This window comes from Pleurodeles waltl, chromosome 6 (genome assembly GCF_031143425.1).
Source record: "Pleurodeles waltl isolate 20211129_DDA chromosome 6, aPleWal1.hap1.20221129, whole genome shotgun sequence".
Classification (NCBI taxonomy): Eukaryota; Metazoa; Chordata; class Amphibia; order Caudata; family Salamandridae; genus Pleurodeles; species Pleurodeles waltl.
The window spans coordinates 1,427,121,037-1,427,135,310 of record NC_090445.1 but is presented as its reverse complement, the minus strand read 5'-3'; the positions used below and the strand labels follow the sequence as shown (position 1 = coordinate 1,427,135,310).

Sequence of the window (14,274 nt, the reverse complement as noted above, 5' to 3'; positions counted from 1 at the left end):
TGATCTCCTATTATAACTCATGTAAAGTTATTTCCAGTGGCTTCTGCAGTGGGGCTGCAACAAGCACCTGAAGGGAGACAGCTGTAGAAATACAGACTTCAGGAAAGCATGTATGTTGTAACAGGTTTGCTAAGTTCAGCTGGTAGAGTGTGTGTGGATCTCTTCTGGAGGACAAGAACAACAATGAAATGGAGACAGACAATAAAGGACATCTTTAACAGCTTTGTTTGTGAAATAGCAGTAACAGGAACATCTCTGTTACTATAAGGGCCTGCAAAATGAGGCTTAGAGTATTGTGGGGATCATTTATCCAGACAGCATTGGATCATACATAGTATTGCCTCTGAGTGATCACAATTTGATAGAACGCTGCAATAATGATTGGAATTCTGCTTTAAAGGACCCAATAGGGTGCCACAACTTCTGCTAGTTACTAACTTAATTTCCAACAAAAAAAGTGATTGCCTGAACTTAGTTCCTGAATGTAGTTCTGGCAAAAAAGAACCATCACTAACATTGTGAAGTAATGCATATTCATGTTTTTTGAAGAAGCAACACATTGATTAGAGTTGCTGTTTGATTATTATATTTACATCTAGTGGTGGGAAGGATAGGTTATGATGTGTCCAGAAATCTTTTTCGTTGACTAGATCAGTTCAACCTGCACATTTAGTGTAGCTGAATGCTAGGTGTAGCAACATTTACAGGGCAGAGAAATAGTAAATTTCACTGGAGCCACAGAAAGTGAGCAGGGTAATAGATCTCTGCAAGACTGATGAAGAAACTGAATAACAATGTCTCTGGGGCCTAAATGAAAGTGTTGTAAAATTCATCTCGCCCAGAGAACATTGTTGTTTGAATTCAATGAGGTGTAATATTTTCCTCACTGTCCATTGAATTATTTGCTAGAGTAATTGTGGATTCGACTCATTACATGTTTTCAGATCTCAAGTCTCTATTACTGATCAACACCAAGTAATGTTTTATTTTTTTTCTGGAAGAAATGGTAAGAAAGTAGAATGTTTCTATCTCATTAGTTGATAAGGGGTGCAGACTTTAAAAAAAATCACATTCTACTCAAAATGTATGCTGTATTACACTTCAGCTCGAACAAATGAAGCATTTCCGGCAGCTTCAGGCTTTGCCCGCGCTGTAGGTGTAAACAGGGGGATTGGATGCATCTATGCTTTACATGCCCGAAGCTGGTTGAATACTGGGAGAGAATTTTTCAGTGGATTAGTTCTGAAGTCTGGGTTTTTCTTGTCCCAGATTCCACTGGAGTGCCGTTTGGCATTTCTAAACACTTGTCGACCCATTGAAGGCAAATCCTTTTCAACACTTCCTTGATTACCAAATCATTAATTCTTTAGGCGTGGAAGTCACCATTACACCATCCCATGAGACTTGGGAAAGTAAAATGCAAATCGTACGCTTCAAGGAACAATTATGTGCTCAACGAATTGGTGCAACACCGAAATTTAAGGGTATCTGGGGATTGAGTAGGGATTCACTCTTAGAATGAAAGACTGCCGCATTGTCTACCTGGGAAATAGAAATGCAGTTGCGCATATTGACTCTGTATTTATTGTACTGACTTTTCTCTGGTCAGGAATACGCTAGCCTTGTGTCTTATGAATTATTTGGTATCCTGACATTAATTGATTTATCTTTTAAGTTTCTAATTTTGTACCTGGAAAAACGGATTAAATGAAAATGGGGAAAAAATAAAGTAGACAGTGTGATGGTCCAGATAAACAGCCTTTACCAGGACCAATACTTTTTTTCACTTACAGTACTTTAGGTAACTAGTTCATTGCCCAACACTTTTATAAAACCTCCTTGGGGCTTCTCTGGAGGCTTAGCAATAAACTGCAGTTCATCATTCTGCAATCTGCCTAGGTATGCACAACCAGCATCAAGCTAGCATGTTTTCCTGCTGTTACCCCATGTGCGGTTTTCAGTGGCTTAAAGCTGCAGTGGTCTCCAGCAGCCACTAGGGTTTCAACTTATATCCGCAGGATCTCTGCTGCTACTTTTTATTCCCGGCTCACACATTCACTTTGCTTGTCAATCACTGCTCACATTGCACAGTCATTCAATCACAGCAGTGGTCCTGAAGGTTAAATGGGTGAGAGACAGGCACATGATTGGTTGTTTAAATATAACCAGAAGCATCTCAGAAATTAAAAAAAATATCCAAATGTTCAAGATTAGTATACTTTTATATTATTGTTGGCATTTGTAATGTTTAAGACATGATGGGGCAAATTCACAAAAATATTTTGTGGCTAAATATACAATTATTAACAGAAATTACTATGTTTACGCCTACACAACATTCACAACGGAAATCCTGGAGAAATCTGTAGTAGTAAATACCACAGAAGATGTGAAAGTGGGTGTAACAAGGCGTGGTTAGCAACGATGGTTCCTACTTGCCAACCATTCAGAGTCCCAGAAAGAGTATTTTACTCAAAATTTGGATAGGGCATTTCGCAAACTAGATGCAGGACAGTTTAAGTGGCCATTTAGAATCCAGTGGGGATCCATCGACCTTGGGTGATGGCAGAGGCCCCACCCTTGTTAGCCCCACAGCAGTCCACTTCTCAGATGTTTTAATTTCCGGCTGTCTGGTGGAACATTTATGACCTAAGTGCTTTCATTGATAAGGAGCACTTTTGTCACATTCATAATATTAGCCAGGATGCAAAGTCATGATGGCTTGTTCAACATTTATCATTTCACAGACCTCCAAAGTCAAGTTGTTTTTGTGAAACACATAGCAAACTTCCATGACATTCACAGAGTTTTTTCAATGTTGATTGGTTACATAGTTTCCTTTTCCGGCCCGGATTCATCATGCCTTGCATGGTTGTGTGGAACAGGAAAAATTAATGTCTGAAGGCCTGCACTAAATAGTGGGCCTTCAGATGTTCATCCACGGGTGGCCCTGGGGTGAATGGGCCAGCAGTCAACGGTTTCCAACAGCGGAGCCAGCTGGAGCTTCACTGTCAGAAGCTTGTTGACTCTCCATGTCTAATCGAGCCGGAGGTGCCATAAGCATCACAGTGCGGATCCCCCCGATTCACAGTGATTCTGTGGCTCAACCAAATTCTTACCTGAAATTGCAAAGCAAGTGAGGTGCATCCAAATGTGGTGCTAAAGCAAAGTGGGGGACATCACTAGGAAGTGCATTTTCAGATGCACTCTATGTTCTATTATGTTATGTTATTTGAATGCAAAGGAGATTATGCCTAAAAACCGTAAACCCGCCGACGTTAGGAACAAAGGAGCAGCAACTGCTTAAATCAGAGAGCATCACTAAGATGAGGCCATAAGGGGACTGCGTTGATTTTAAGTATTGCTTAGTTGACTGACTGTAGTGCTGATTAAATATTTGTTATCACTTTCGTGCACAGTATTTTCATATTATTGCCATGGACTTTCTTGGCCCAATTGTTTACTGTGATAAAATCTTAAGCACCTGATTCAAGAAGTGAGATTCAATAGCTGAGATCTGAAAAAGAGTAGGAAATGTAATGTTAAATTCCGTACAGATTGTGCTACAGTTTCCAGCTGATCTTGATGCATTTTGAATTAATCTACTTCTTAATTATGACATTCAAGCTGCAAATTAAGTAAAAAAAACAGTAAAAGATAATGGATAGCCACAAGCCTTTGTCAACAGGCTTGAGTTGAGGTTATGTTATTCCAAGGAGATAGAGAGGGAGGAAAATTGAGCCGTATAATCTTTAACATTGTCTTCTGACTTCAGCAAAAACAATTTAATTGTTTTTATTGTCTGACAGGTTTGGACTGCCTTATCACCTGTGAACTGTATTCTGATAAGTATTGCTATCAGCCAAAGTAGAATGTTTAATTTCTCTGAAATGCTACTGTACATTGGACATGGCCTTCACACTTTTCAGGTAGCCAAGAGTGGTGCAGGGATGCAATGGAGCTAATATCTAGCCCAAGGATTAGTGCTAAATATGTCTACTGACTTAACCTGTTTACGAAGGACCAAATCCAGCAGCTGAATTTAAATAATGCCATTGCTTTTTAATTTCATTTAGCAGGAGTACTGTGATCCACTATCATCAGTGGAAGAGACTTGCTACATTAAAATGTCAATTTTAGCTTGTCTTTCACCATAAAAAGGTCACGGGGTAGTCCCCAGGTTATATGAGCTGTGATTTCTTGTTTCAGAGTGTCGAAAATATGGGGGGGCATCAGTTCTACTTCCACAGGCATTTTTTTTATCTTATAAGGATCATAGCATGTGGGCATACACTGTTGCGCCACTGGAAAATTGGGACAAGTCCAGAAGGTGGTCCGTTGGCCTTTTTTTATGCACTATATGTTCTTTTTCTTCCGAGATCTGACTGATCTATTCCCTCACCATCTCTCTTTCTACTCTTCTTCTTCCCTCTTTGATAATTTGATTATTAGCTAAACCTGGCAAACTGCTCCCTTTGATTTCACTCAGTCAGGAAAAAAACTGTGGAACGCACATTCCCATGATAACTGAGCTGGGTAAGAAGAGCCTCTCTTGTTCACGTCTGTGTGTGTGTGTGTGGTATCTCCTCTCCTCCCCACTGCCATCAGCTTGTTTTTCCGTTTATTTATCTGGCTGCATCAGAGGGGCAACCCTCCAGGCATTGCTTTTCAATGTGTTCTTGTGATTTTCTGGTGGTAAATTGACTGCCTTGTTGTGTCTTTTTTTTTAATGATTTTTTTTCACTGAGCATCAGTAAAAAGTCTTTGATCGCATCAGTTTGACCTTACGGCTGTTTCCATAGCATCTTTCTTCACAATTTCTTGTTGTTGGGGTATTTTTGGTAATCGTCAGCACTATTTCTCAGCCCTGCATCCCTTTGCACCAATACTATGCTGTCCTGTTGAATGCTATCTCTTCACAGTTTCATCCAAATTGAAGACAGATAAAGATTTTTTAGAACAAAAGTATAGATGTAGCTTCAAACCATCCTGTAAGCTATATGTTTGATAGGTTTACTACATTGATATGCCCAATGGGTTTCTTTCTACAGCAAGTTGAGACAAGAGCAAGTCTTCCAAGATGAAGGTTACCATGTCTCACAGTTCAATATTAACTGGTATGCTCTTTGGGCACTTTGTAGATGTTTGATTAGCAGTTTGTGCCGGACTTATGCTGTCTTCGGAAACCAGAGAAAGGTTAAAACAAGAGGCAACAACAAGAGCACAACATTATCTGGAACAAGAAAACAAACAATTGACAATGCATGTATCCATAAGGTCTTAAAGTGCAGTGGTCACATTAAGGGAAATTCACCCAGATTTCCTTCAGTTTACCAATAAGTTGTAATGATATAATGTTACTTAAATATGTGATGTACAGATGGGATTTATATTGAGGTACAAAGAGGTGGGGAGGAGTGGAGAGGGAGAATATGCTGCAGTAATATGGCAGCAAGAAGTTGTGTAAACAAAGTACTTGAATATATTGGATTGAAAGCATTTTTGGAACTGCATAACATTGGTTTCACACCATAGTCGAGACATCAGGATGTTTGACTATATAATGTCGCAACAACAGTAGAAAGGCGTAGGCCCTCATGAGTGCCTGTTTCTTGAGTGCAATTTTGAGCACGTGAATGTTTTGGGGATTAGGTCCTGGGGATGGACTCTTGGGACAGATAAGCATGTTTATCTTCTAGGTGCAGATGTGTCTTTGTGAGGCAGACAGTGTTATGGCTTCCAGCGTAGTCAGTGAGGATAACAGGAATCACATGATTGAAATTTCGTTTGCACTTGCAAAGAGGCAATGCATGTTCAGCTAATTAGAGTGAGGCTAGGTCTAGGTGTATTTGAAGGGGATGTCAAATGGTGCACTTCCTCCTGGTTTCACTTGCTTAGTACATTCATTGCTTCAGGCTGGAAATCCTCAGTGATTTAACATTCAAAATATATTTCACTTGAAATGCCTATCCAGTCTATGTCGGCCATTTTAAGTTATTTTTGTGAGAAATTACTGACTAACCGTGTGAGGCCATCTCCTTTTTGGTGACCATTATATCATTTTTCATTTCTCCCATTGTGATGTAAGTCTTGGGGAGCTCTTGTTCTTTTATATATTTTACACTTTTAATGTGTTTAGTTTGCCGGAGAGAAAGGTGTTTTTGACTTCCACACTATAACTATTATCTTGAAGCAAGATTTCAGAAGCAGATGGAGACATTTAAAAGGTTAAGTTTGAGGCATCTTGGCCCATGACACCTTGATGTATGTGTTGTTTTTGCCAGACAGTAGTTATTGCAGCTACATCACAGGCAAGCATTATTTGCCTCCCATTTGTCATTGGCTGTAGGTAATCCTTATACTGAATGTGTGCATCCTCTTTGCTCTGTCCATGATGCTACAAACTACTAGATCTCTAATTAACTTTCTTCCCTACTAATGAAGGGTACGGCTGAGGGAGTTATTTTATTTGTAAATAACTGGACTTTCTGCCTGCTGAGGAGACTCCTAAGTGGTTCTCTATAAACATAATAAAGATTCACAGATTTGAAGAGTGGCCTCCCAGAGTATGGCACTCTTTACATTGTGGTGTGTGATCCATAAAAGGAAAGAGTAAATGAGCTGCATGCTTCGACTTCAATAAAATGTATAAAGTGTTACCTTCTTTGTACTCGTTGCACTTGTCTTATCTGCCAAGTCCTCCATTTCCTGACCTTTTCTGTAACACTTTGTAGCAGTATGTCAGCCCTCATCCTTTGTGGAATCCTGTTTCTTATCATGAATATCCCTTTCATCAACACCCCTTCCAATTGTTGACTTCTGTTTTCTTCTTGGAGAACTCTATGCTACTTACAACAAGGGACTCTTCTTAATTGATGATAATGCCTACTTGATTGTCCTTGAGGAGGCCGTTATCAATAATAGTGCCACTGTCAACAAGAAAACCGTTTTCACTGCTATACATTAGGTTTTGTGGAGGAAAATTATTGTAGAAATTATCTAAATGCCATATTTACTTTACACATGCACAGAATATTAAGGGCAAGGCAGGGTCAGCATTCCCTTCATGGTCGTGCCGATGTCTAGGCGTAATTCTGGATTAAGGGCATCCATCCATCAGCCTGAGTCTGAGGATCAGTAAGATGTCCTCATGAAAGGTGAAGGCCATCAAGACAGCAATGAACATGGAGAAGATCTTTGGGAAAGCAATGTTCGTGTCAAGAGAGTTGACTCTTTTCACATAGCAGAAAGTTTAACTTCCCAATGAAGAGTCCTTCTTGATGACTAGTATGTGTATGTGTATGAGCATGAAAAAAACAAATTGAGAGAATTTGAGCATCCATTGTAATGTACTCGAAAAAATGCCAGCTTCTTAAACCTACTAAAGGAAAGGCAGGCTAAGTGGACGTAACCACTGGCAGAAAAGGGTTACCCAATGCAGTTTCATTATAGTTTCTCCAAACATGAAGAATAGCAATCTGTGCATGCTTTGGAAATAAAAGTGCTAGATTCATGTCCATCGTCATTAGTCATCTTCCTACTAAAATGTAGATGAACTGTCAGCATGCCTCCAATCAATCTACTGAAGCATTGAATGACTTAACTGACTCAGATTTTGGAAAACACCCACCTGACGGATTACTGCTTAAGACGTAATGCTGGTAGGCATCTGTGAGAGTTAGACCAGAGGCTGGGTCTAGACAACATGTTACTTTAGCCCCACAAGAGTAATTTAAACAATGCCCTGTAAATACAGCAAACGTTTAAAGTCAAAGAGGTCAAGAGCCCTGCAGAGCTTAACAATGAGCCCAAAAACAAGTTTCATTTATTTGCCGTCCCTCCCAAGCACGGCAAGCTGGAAGCATGGAGGTTGCCTTTGTTATTTTCAAGTTAAAAAGACCTGATATCAGCAAGAAGGGTACTTGCAAATATAAAACTAGTGCGTGGGATAGCATACCAAAGAAAGCCTTCATTGATTCTCTGTTCCCACCTACTTTGGCTGAAGGCTGAATCGTACAATAGTTCTAGCGAAGGTAGTAAACAGCATATTTCAGAAACAAGCCAGAGAAGTAGGATAAGCCGACTCAAGAAACTTTCTCATGTTATTTCGGGGTTAGAAGAGATGGCAGTAGAGTCTTGTGGCAGGAAACTTTGTAGCTTCCCATAAAGTTTGAATTTCGACCTTGTGCTCTCAAAATGAATTGTAACTTTAAAAGATAACCTGAACACTAATGAAGGGTTACAAAGCTCCCTGTCCATTGCAATTTACCATCTTCTGTTTACAGCAAATCAGTGGTTTCCTAGACCCAAAGATACAAAGGGCCCTTGCACTTTTCTTCTCACTATACTGCATCCCATTGCACCATACATCCATATGTTCAACAAGTTTTTGTGCTCACCCTAAAACTTTGTCTCACTCCTCCAGAGTCCTACTGCAAATGACAATAAATCTCACATACTGGGGGGCAGATTAATACTTTTTCACGCAAAACTGCGTTAGCGCAGTTTTGCGTGAAAAAGTATGGCACCATTCGAAGACGCCGGCCGGGCGCAATATTTATGGAATGGGTCTAGCCGGCACTAATGCCCTGTTAGCGTCCTTAGAAAGGACGTTAACAGAGGCTTGGGGGCTGTAGGGGGAACCAGGGCTTGTGTGCCGAATTATGGTGCTACACTGTTTAGAGGCAAAAAAATAGCCTCTAAGCTGTGTAACGCCATTTTCTGGCGCACAACCCCCATGGACATGGTTCCTGTCTTAATAAAGACAGGAGCCATGCCCACCACCCCAATGGCCATGTCCAGGGGACAATTATCTCCTGGGCATGGCTTTGGGGCCAGTGCTGTGCAGGGGACCCCAAATCAGGGCCCGAGCGGTGTTGGGGAAAAAAAAATATACTTAACCCAGACATACCAGGGATGGGTCCAACTATCCTTAGGTGCCCTCCTGGTGTGGGTGGGGGTGCCTTGGGGCCGGGGAAGGGCACCTGTGGGCAATTTCCATGGTCTATGGCCATGGAAATATGCCTACAGGTCCCCTTACGCCTGCCCATACCCAGGCGTTAAATAATGGTGCTAAGCAAACTGAGCGCCATTATTTAAGGACCCCATTCCCCCGTGCTCGATTTAAAAACAGGGGGATAAATATGGCACAAAAGGCCATATTGTCCTTTTCTGGATGGGAACGCCTACCTTGCATCTCATTGACGCAAGCTAAGTCTTCCCCTCCAGAAAACAACGTTAACTCCATAACTTTGGTGCTAGACGTGTCTAGCGCCAAAGTATAAATATGGAGTTAGGTTTGCACTGAATTAGCTTAAAGAAAATGACGCCAATTCAGCGCAAACCGAGTATAAAAATGGGCCTGAGAGTCTGTTTAAATAGTGCATTGTATTGTATTGTAATCGTATTTATATAGCGCTTACTACCCCTGACGAGGCGTCGAAGCGCTTTTCGATGAGTAGCACGCTACTCTGGAACCCAACAATAATTAGTGATGGATTAGTATCATTAAATAATGAGTACAGTTTTAGTATTATTATGAGTTAATTTGAGCCGCTGATATGAGAGTTTGTTAGTTAGATTGACTGGAGTAATGGAGGGGTGGAGGAGGAAAGAAATCCAGAAGTGTTAATTGGGAGTATATCCTTCATTTACTCAACCCAAAGGCTTGGGATGAGTAAAGGGGGGCGGGGGGGAAGAGTATGTGGAAGGGTTAGGGAGGGCATAGTAGCAGGGTGAGATAAATGCAGGAGAATTTAGTAGGGTTGTGTGGGAGGTCACAGTAGTAGAGTGAGGTTTGGTGAGTTAGATGTGGAAGCGGAGGGAAGAGCTTTGGCAGAGATATTTAGGAGATGAAAATGGTAGAAGGGATTTGGGATGAGTCAGAGTGAGAATGGCGGATAGTTTGATAGAGACATGACATAAGAGTGATGAGTAGATAAGTGTGATAAGCTGAGAGCAGGAATTCATAGATATCTAGTATAACAACCCACCCAGGAGCCATGCAATGATCCATGAACATGCCAAGCACAGAAACAACATATACACATACATACATATATATATATACACACACACATACACATGAATACACACACATATGCACATCCAATACATAATTAGAACCATGGGTAAAAAATACTTAGTCAAACAGGTTTAAAGAGTGTGTGTGTATTTTATTGTTATGACATAGTAGCAATACATATTTTCTAAAGAAACTATGAATAAATAGAAATATACATATAAGCTGAAAATATATTTATCAACATAGGCATATGCAGTTCATAGTTGTTTGAATAAGGTGGTTATGAAGGAAAGAGCCAACTCTTGAGTAGTTTTCTGAAGACAAGAAAGTTATCTGTGGCTCTTATAGTTGGGGGTAATGAATTCCATAGTTTGGCTGCTTGGACGGAGAAGGATGTACCACCTATAGTCTTTTTCTTGTATGGTGGTGTTCTAAGGCGGGGTGCCAATCTTGAGCGGAGGGTTCTTTGTTGGATGTATTTGGTAATTTTCTTTCTGATAAAAAGCGGTCCTGTTCCATGTATAGCTTTGTGGGTGATACAAAGCAGCTTGAAAGTGCATCTTCTGGCAACGGGTAACCAGTGTAGTGCTCTCAAGGCAGGGGAGATGTGGGCTTGGGGCTTTATATGTAATAGTAGCCTGGCTGCGGAATTCTGGATACGTTGTCGTTTTTTCATAACAGATAGAGATGATCCATGGTAGAGGCTATTGGCATAATCCAGTTTGGATAGTACAAGCGAGATAGTAGCTTGCACCTTGTGTGGAAATCCGAGGTGGGGGAAGATGCGTCGTAAAGTCTTCAAGGTGATGAAGCGTGTGCGTGCTAATTTGTCTACTTGGGCATTCATAGTTAACTTGGAATCCATGGTGTTTCCTAGGTTTTTAACTTCCTCGGATAATTGAGGAGGTGGTCCGAGATCGTCAGGCCAGACGCACAGAGGGTCATAATTTTTCCTGTCACCACATGTGAGTATTTCTGTTTTGGAGGTATTTAGTTTGAGATGGCTCCAGGTCATCCACTGATCAACGGCTCTGAGGCAACTGAAGATTTGTGAGTTTTCAATGTTTTTGGGGCATTCTAATTTAAGTAATATTTGTGTGTCATCTGCATAGTTGTAGCATGTGAGATGGAAATCATTGATTAGTTCTGGTAAAGATATCATGTAGATGTTGAAAAGCAAAGGTGAGATGATTGATATATATATGCAAATATATGCCTTGCCCAACACATGATCCTTAACACCTGTGCGCACTTACCCCAAGGCTAGGGCACATGTTCAATGGCCTATGTGACAATGATCCTCCTACCACCTCGTAGTGGGCATCATCTTAAAATCACTTAAACTGCATTTGTGTATCATCTACATCCACCTGATTTAGCGCGATGACCTACATATAGTAGCGACCATTTCTCCAAAGGGCTTTCTAACCTCCTAGCAATCCTTGGTGCTTTTACCTCTTATCAATACATATACTCACCACACCTCTTCAAGGCGTGCCTGTTCAACTATACATCACTAAGCCAGCACAGTCCCGGCCACAGCTTCATTTTGGAACAGCTTCTGACAATTGTAGGTCTACAGATTTATCCATCCAGATGGTCCTCCCACAATTCTGACAATATCCCACTGCAATTAGTACCCAATTAATTATTCCCACCCTTACCTACTAGTTAACCCGTATCTACTGGTATTGAACTTAGATATACTAAAAAACTGCTTTGTTAGCTTGTTTCGGCATCATATTGCCACCTCTTTACAAAAATGCCCCAATGACAGAATAATGGTACCATGGAGATTGTCAAAAGGAATTCTACACCTTAAGGTTTTGCATAGTATAGAGATATAAGGCTTAAACAAGCATGCAGAAGGAGCTCTGGATTTTTTGGATGTGATGGGTGAACACCTGGTGGACAAGAGCCAGGGGGAGGTGGAGAGTGGCCCAGGATTGGATGGAGAAAGTGTAGGACCGCCAGGAGTATGGACGGGCTGTAGTGGCACAGGCATGGGTGTTTTGAGCCGAACTGAGGATAAGCAGAAGGATGGAGGAGGATGGACCTGAGTGGTGAAGTGTGGAGCCCGCAGACCTGGGCTAGGTACACGCAAGATATATCTTTGACGAGAAAGGATTAACGCCCTTGGGTGTTGCATATGGGGTTCCAACGAATAGTCAGTAATTCATGTACGAAACAACGGTGCAATGTTTTGGAGTTTTTTGTTACTATTCTATATATCTGCTTTGGAAAATCATAAATAATCGTATCTTTTAAAAAAAGATATACAAGGTTTATCTATGTTCATTGTCATTTTGCATTAACATCATTGCCTGCAGCAGGTGCTGCTTCAGGCCACTGAACACTAATTAGACATACAGTTGACACTGTCCACAAGGAAGATGTTACATCAAGCTTGATCACATTTAAGAATTCTATGCTAGTACGTAATCCAGAGCAAAAATTAGGAGCAATTTGCTCTTTTCTGAAGAGGCAACCAAGTAAATTTATAAATCATACTGCATTCTCTTAAGGGTATGTGGAGTGTCTAATTCACACTATTGCTCTAAACTTGAAAGTGATCTGACCTCCAGGTCATTCTTTTATTTCCTAAAGAACGACAAAGCCCTGCTGGACAGCTTACAGTCACGTACAAGGTCACTGAGCCTGTCAGTGGAAGCCAAGGAGATGTGATGATGGGGACCAGACTCATCATTCATATGATGACAAACTTTATCAAAGATCATTGTTTAGGGAACAAAGGTCCTGCTGACAAACATTCAAAAGTGCACCTCAAGTAACAATTAGGACCAAACACGATGTCTAAGAAACCACATAAAATTACATTTATTTAACAAATTAATCAGAAAATGGCAGGTAGCACAAAAAGTCAAAAGAGACCACAAAATCAACACAGACAAAAATAATTACATCAGCGAAACTTAGGCAATAATGCATGACGTAAATCACAAATAATCTCTTAGTCACGGATAAATATGTAGCAGCATTTCTGCCCTGATGTCAATTATTATAATCATATTCTAGGATCAGTGCACATAAGTTGATGGTGTTTCGATCCTACAAAAATAACAGGGTCATTATCAGGACATTACAAATAATGCCTGAGAGGGTTTTACTCAGTAGTAAACTGTTCCTGCACCTATGAACATGCACCTAAACAGAGCTGAAGATCATTATCTGGTCTCTAAAGAAACAGCTCAGTGGTAAAGCGATGTAACCCTGCAAGAGATGGCAGGTCTCAAGTCCACCCAATACGTAAGACGGAGACAATATCAAGTTTCTGAGAAAAAAGCACCAACTGCCCGAGGGGAGCTTGTGTCGGGAGGCCATGCTGTGATGGGTACGTGTTAGACAAGCGCCAACAATCCGACTGACAAAAGGCTGGATGTGGTGAGAGTGCGCCGTGAAGGTGTGTGACAAAATAATTTGATCAACCTGCCAAGGAGGGTGGCTGACAGGGAGAATGCGCCGTGAAAGCCTGCCTCTTGATGGAGTAAGGAAGCTTGCAATATAGGCGCTGGATACCGAGAAGACACCTACCCATCAGGCATGTCTTTCATGGAAAGTGGTATTGAGGAACTATAGAATGAAATAGAAAAGTAAGCAAGATACAAACGTTTCTGACAACATTTTCGCTGTGTCTCCGGAAGGTGGTTGTAATTTGAATGCACACAGAAGTGATCTCTGATGCTTTATCAGACTTTCCATGAACTAAATGGTTTCATTGGCAATTGTTTTCTCCGACCCATCATCTCATGCAGATAGCTGCCTGTGTACTTTAGATGTCAAGAAAGCCCAGTGCTATTACTTAAAACAAAGTACTCCTTTAATGCTGGATGGGCATTGAGGGGCTTTTTTACAAGCCGCTTGCTCCACTGCTGCATCATTTGTTTTTACACTTCGGCTGTGCAGAGTGCAGACCCATATCTACGAGGCCACGCAAAGCCACTTTGGTTTTTCAGGGCCTCTTAGATGTACTATAAGGCAGCGCAGCACAAGTTACTGCATTGCCTTACACTGTGTCTTGGGGTGTTCCATGGGCGTTCCGGTGGATTTTTCAACACAACACCCAGGAGTTTTGACACATTCCCATATTTATAATGCTCTGTAAACCTGGGAATGCATCAAAACTGCACACACAGAAAGCACAGCACACATAGAAAGAGGAAAAAGCCTCCATGGATTGTTTTTGCGCAGGAAGGTATACCTCACTGCACTAAAACAATCCTGCCAACAAT

General features: G+C 41.1%; 1 protein-coding gene across 7 annotated transcripts in view; it reads left to right on the top strand.

Moving 5' to 3' along the window:
* Nucleotides 1-14,274, top strand: part of KCNMA1 (potassium calcium-activated channel subfamily M alpha 1) — a 1,226,483-nt gene that overhangs the window by 1,112,317 nt on the left and 99,892 nt on the right. For 2 of the 7 annotated variants that reach the window (XM_069240800.1, XM_069240798.1), the window contains one exon: nt 4,453-4,536. The exons of the other annotated variants lie outside the window; for them this stretch is intronic. In XM_069240800.1, the coding sequence (XP_069096901.1) occupies nt 4,453-4,536 (84 nt within the window). The remainder of the gene's footprint in view (nt 1-4,452; nt 4,537-14,274) is intronic. 7 annotated transcript variants of the gene reach the window in all.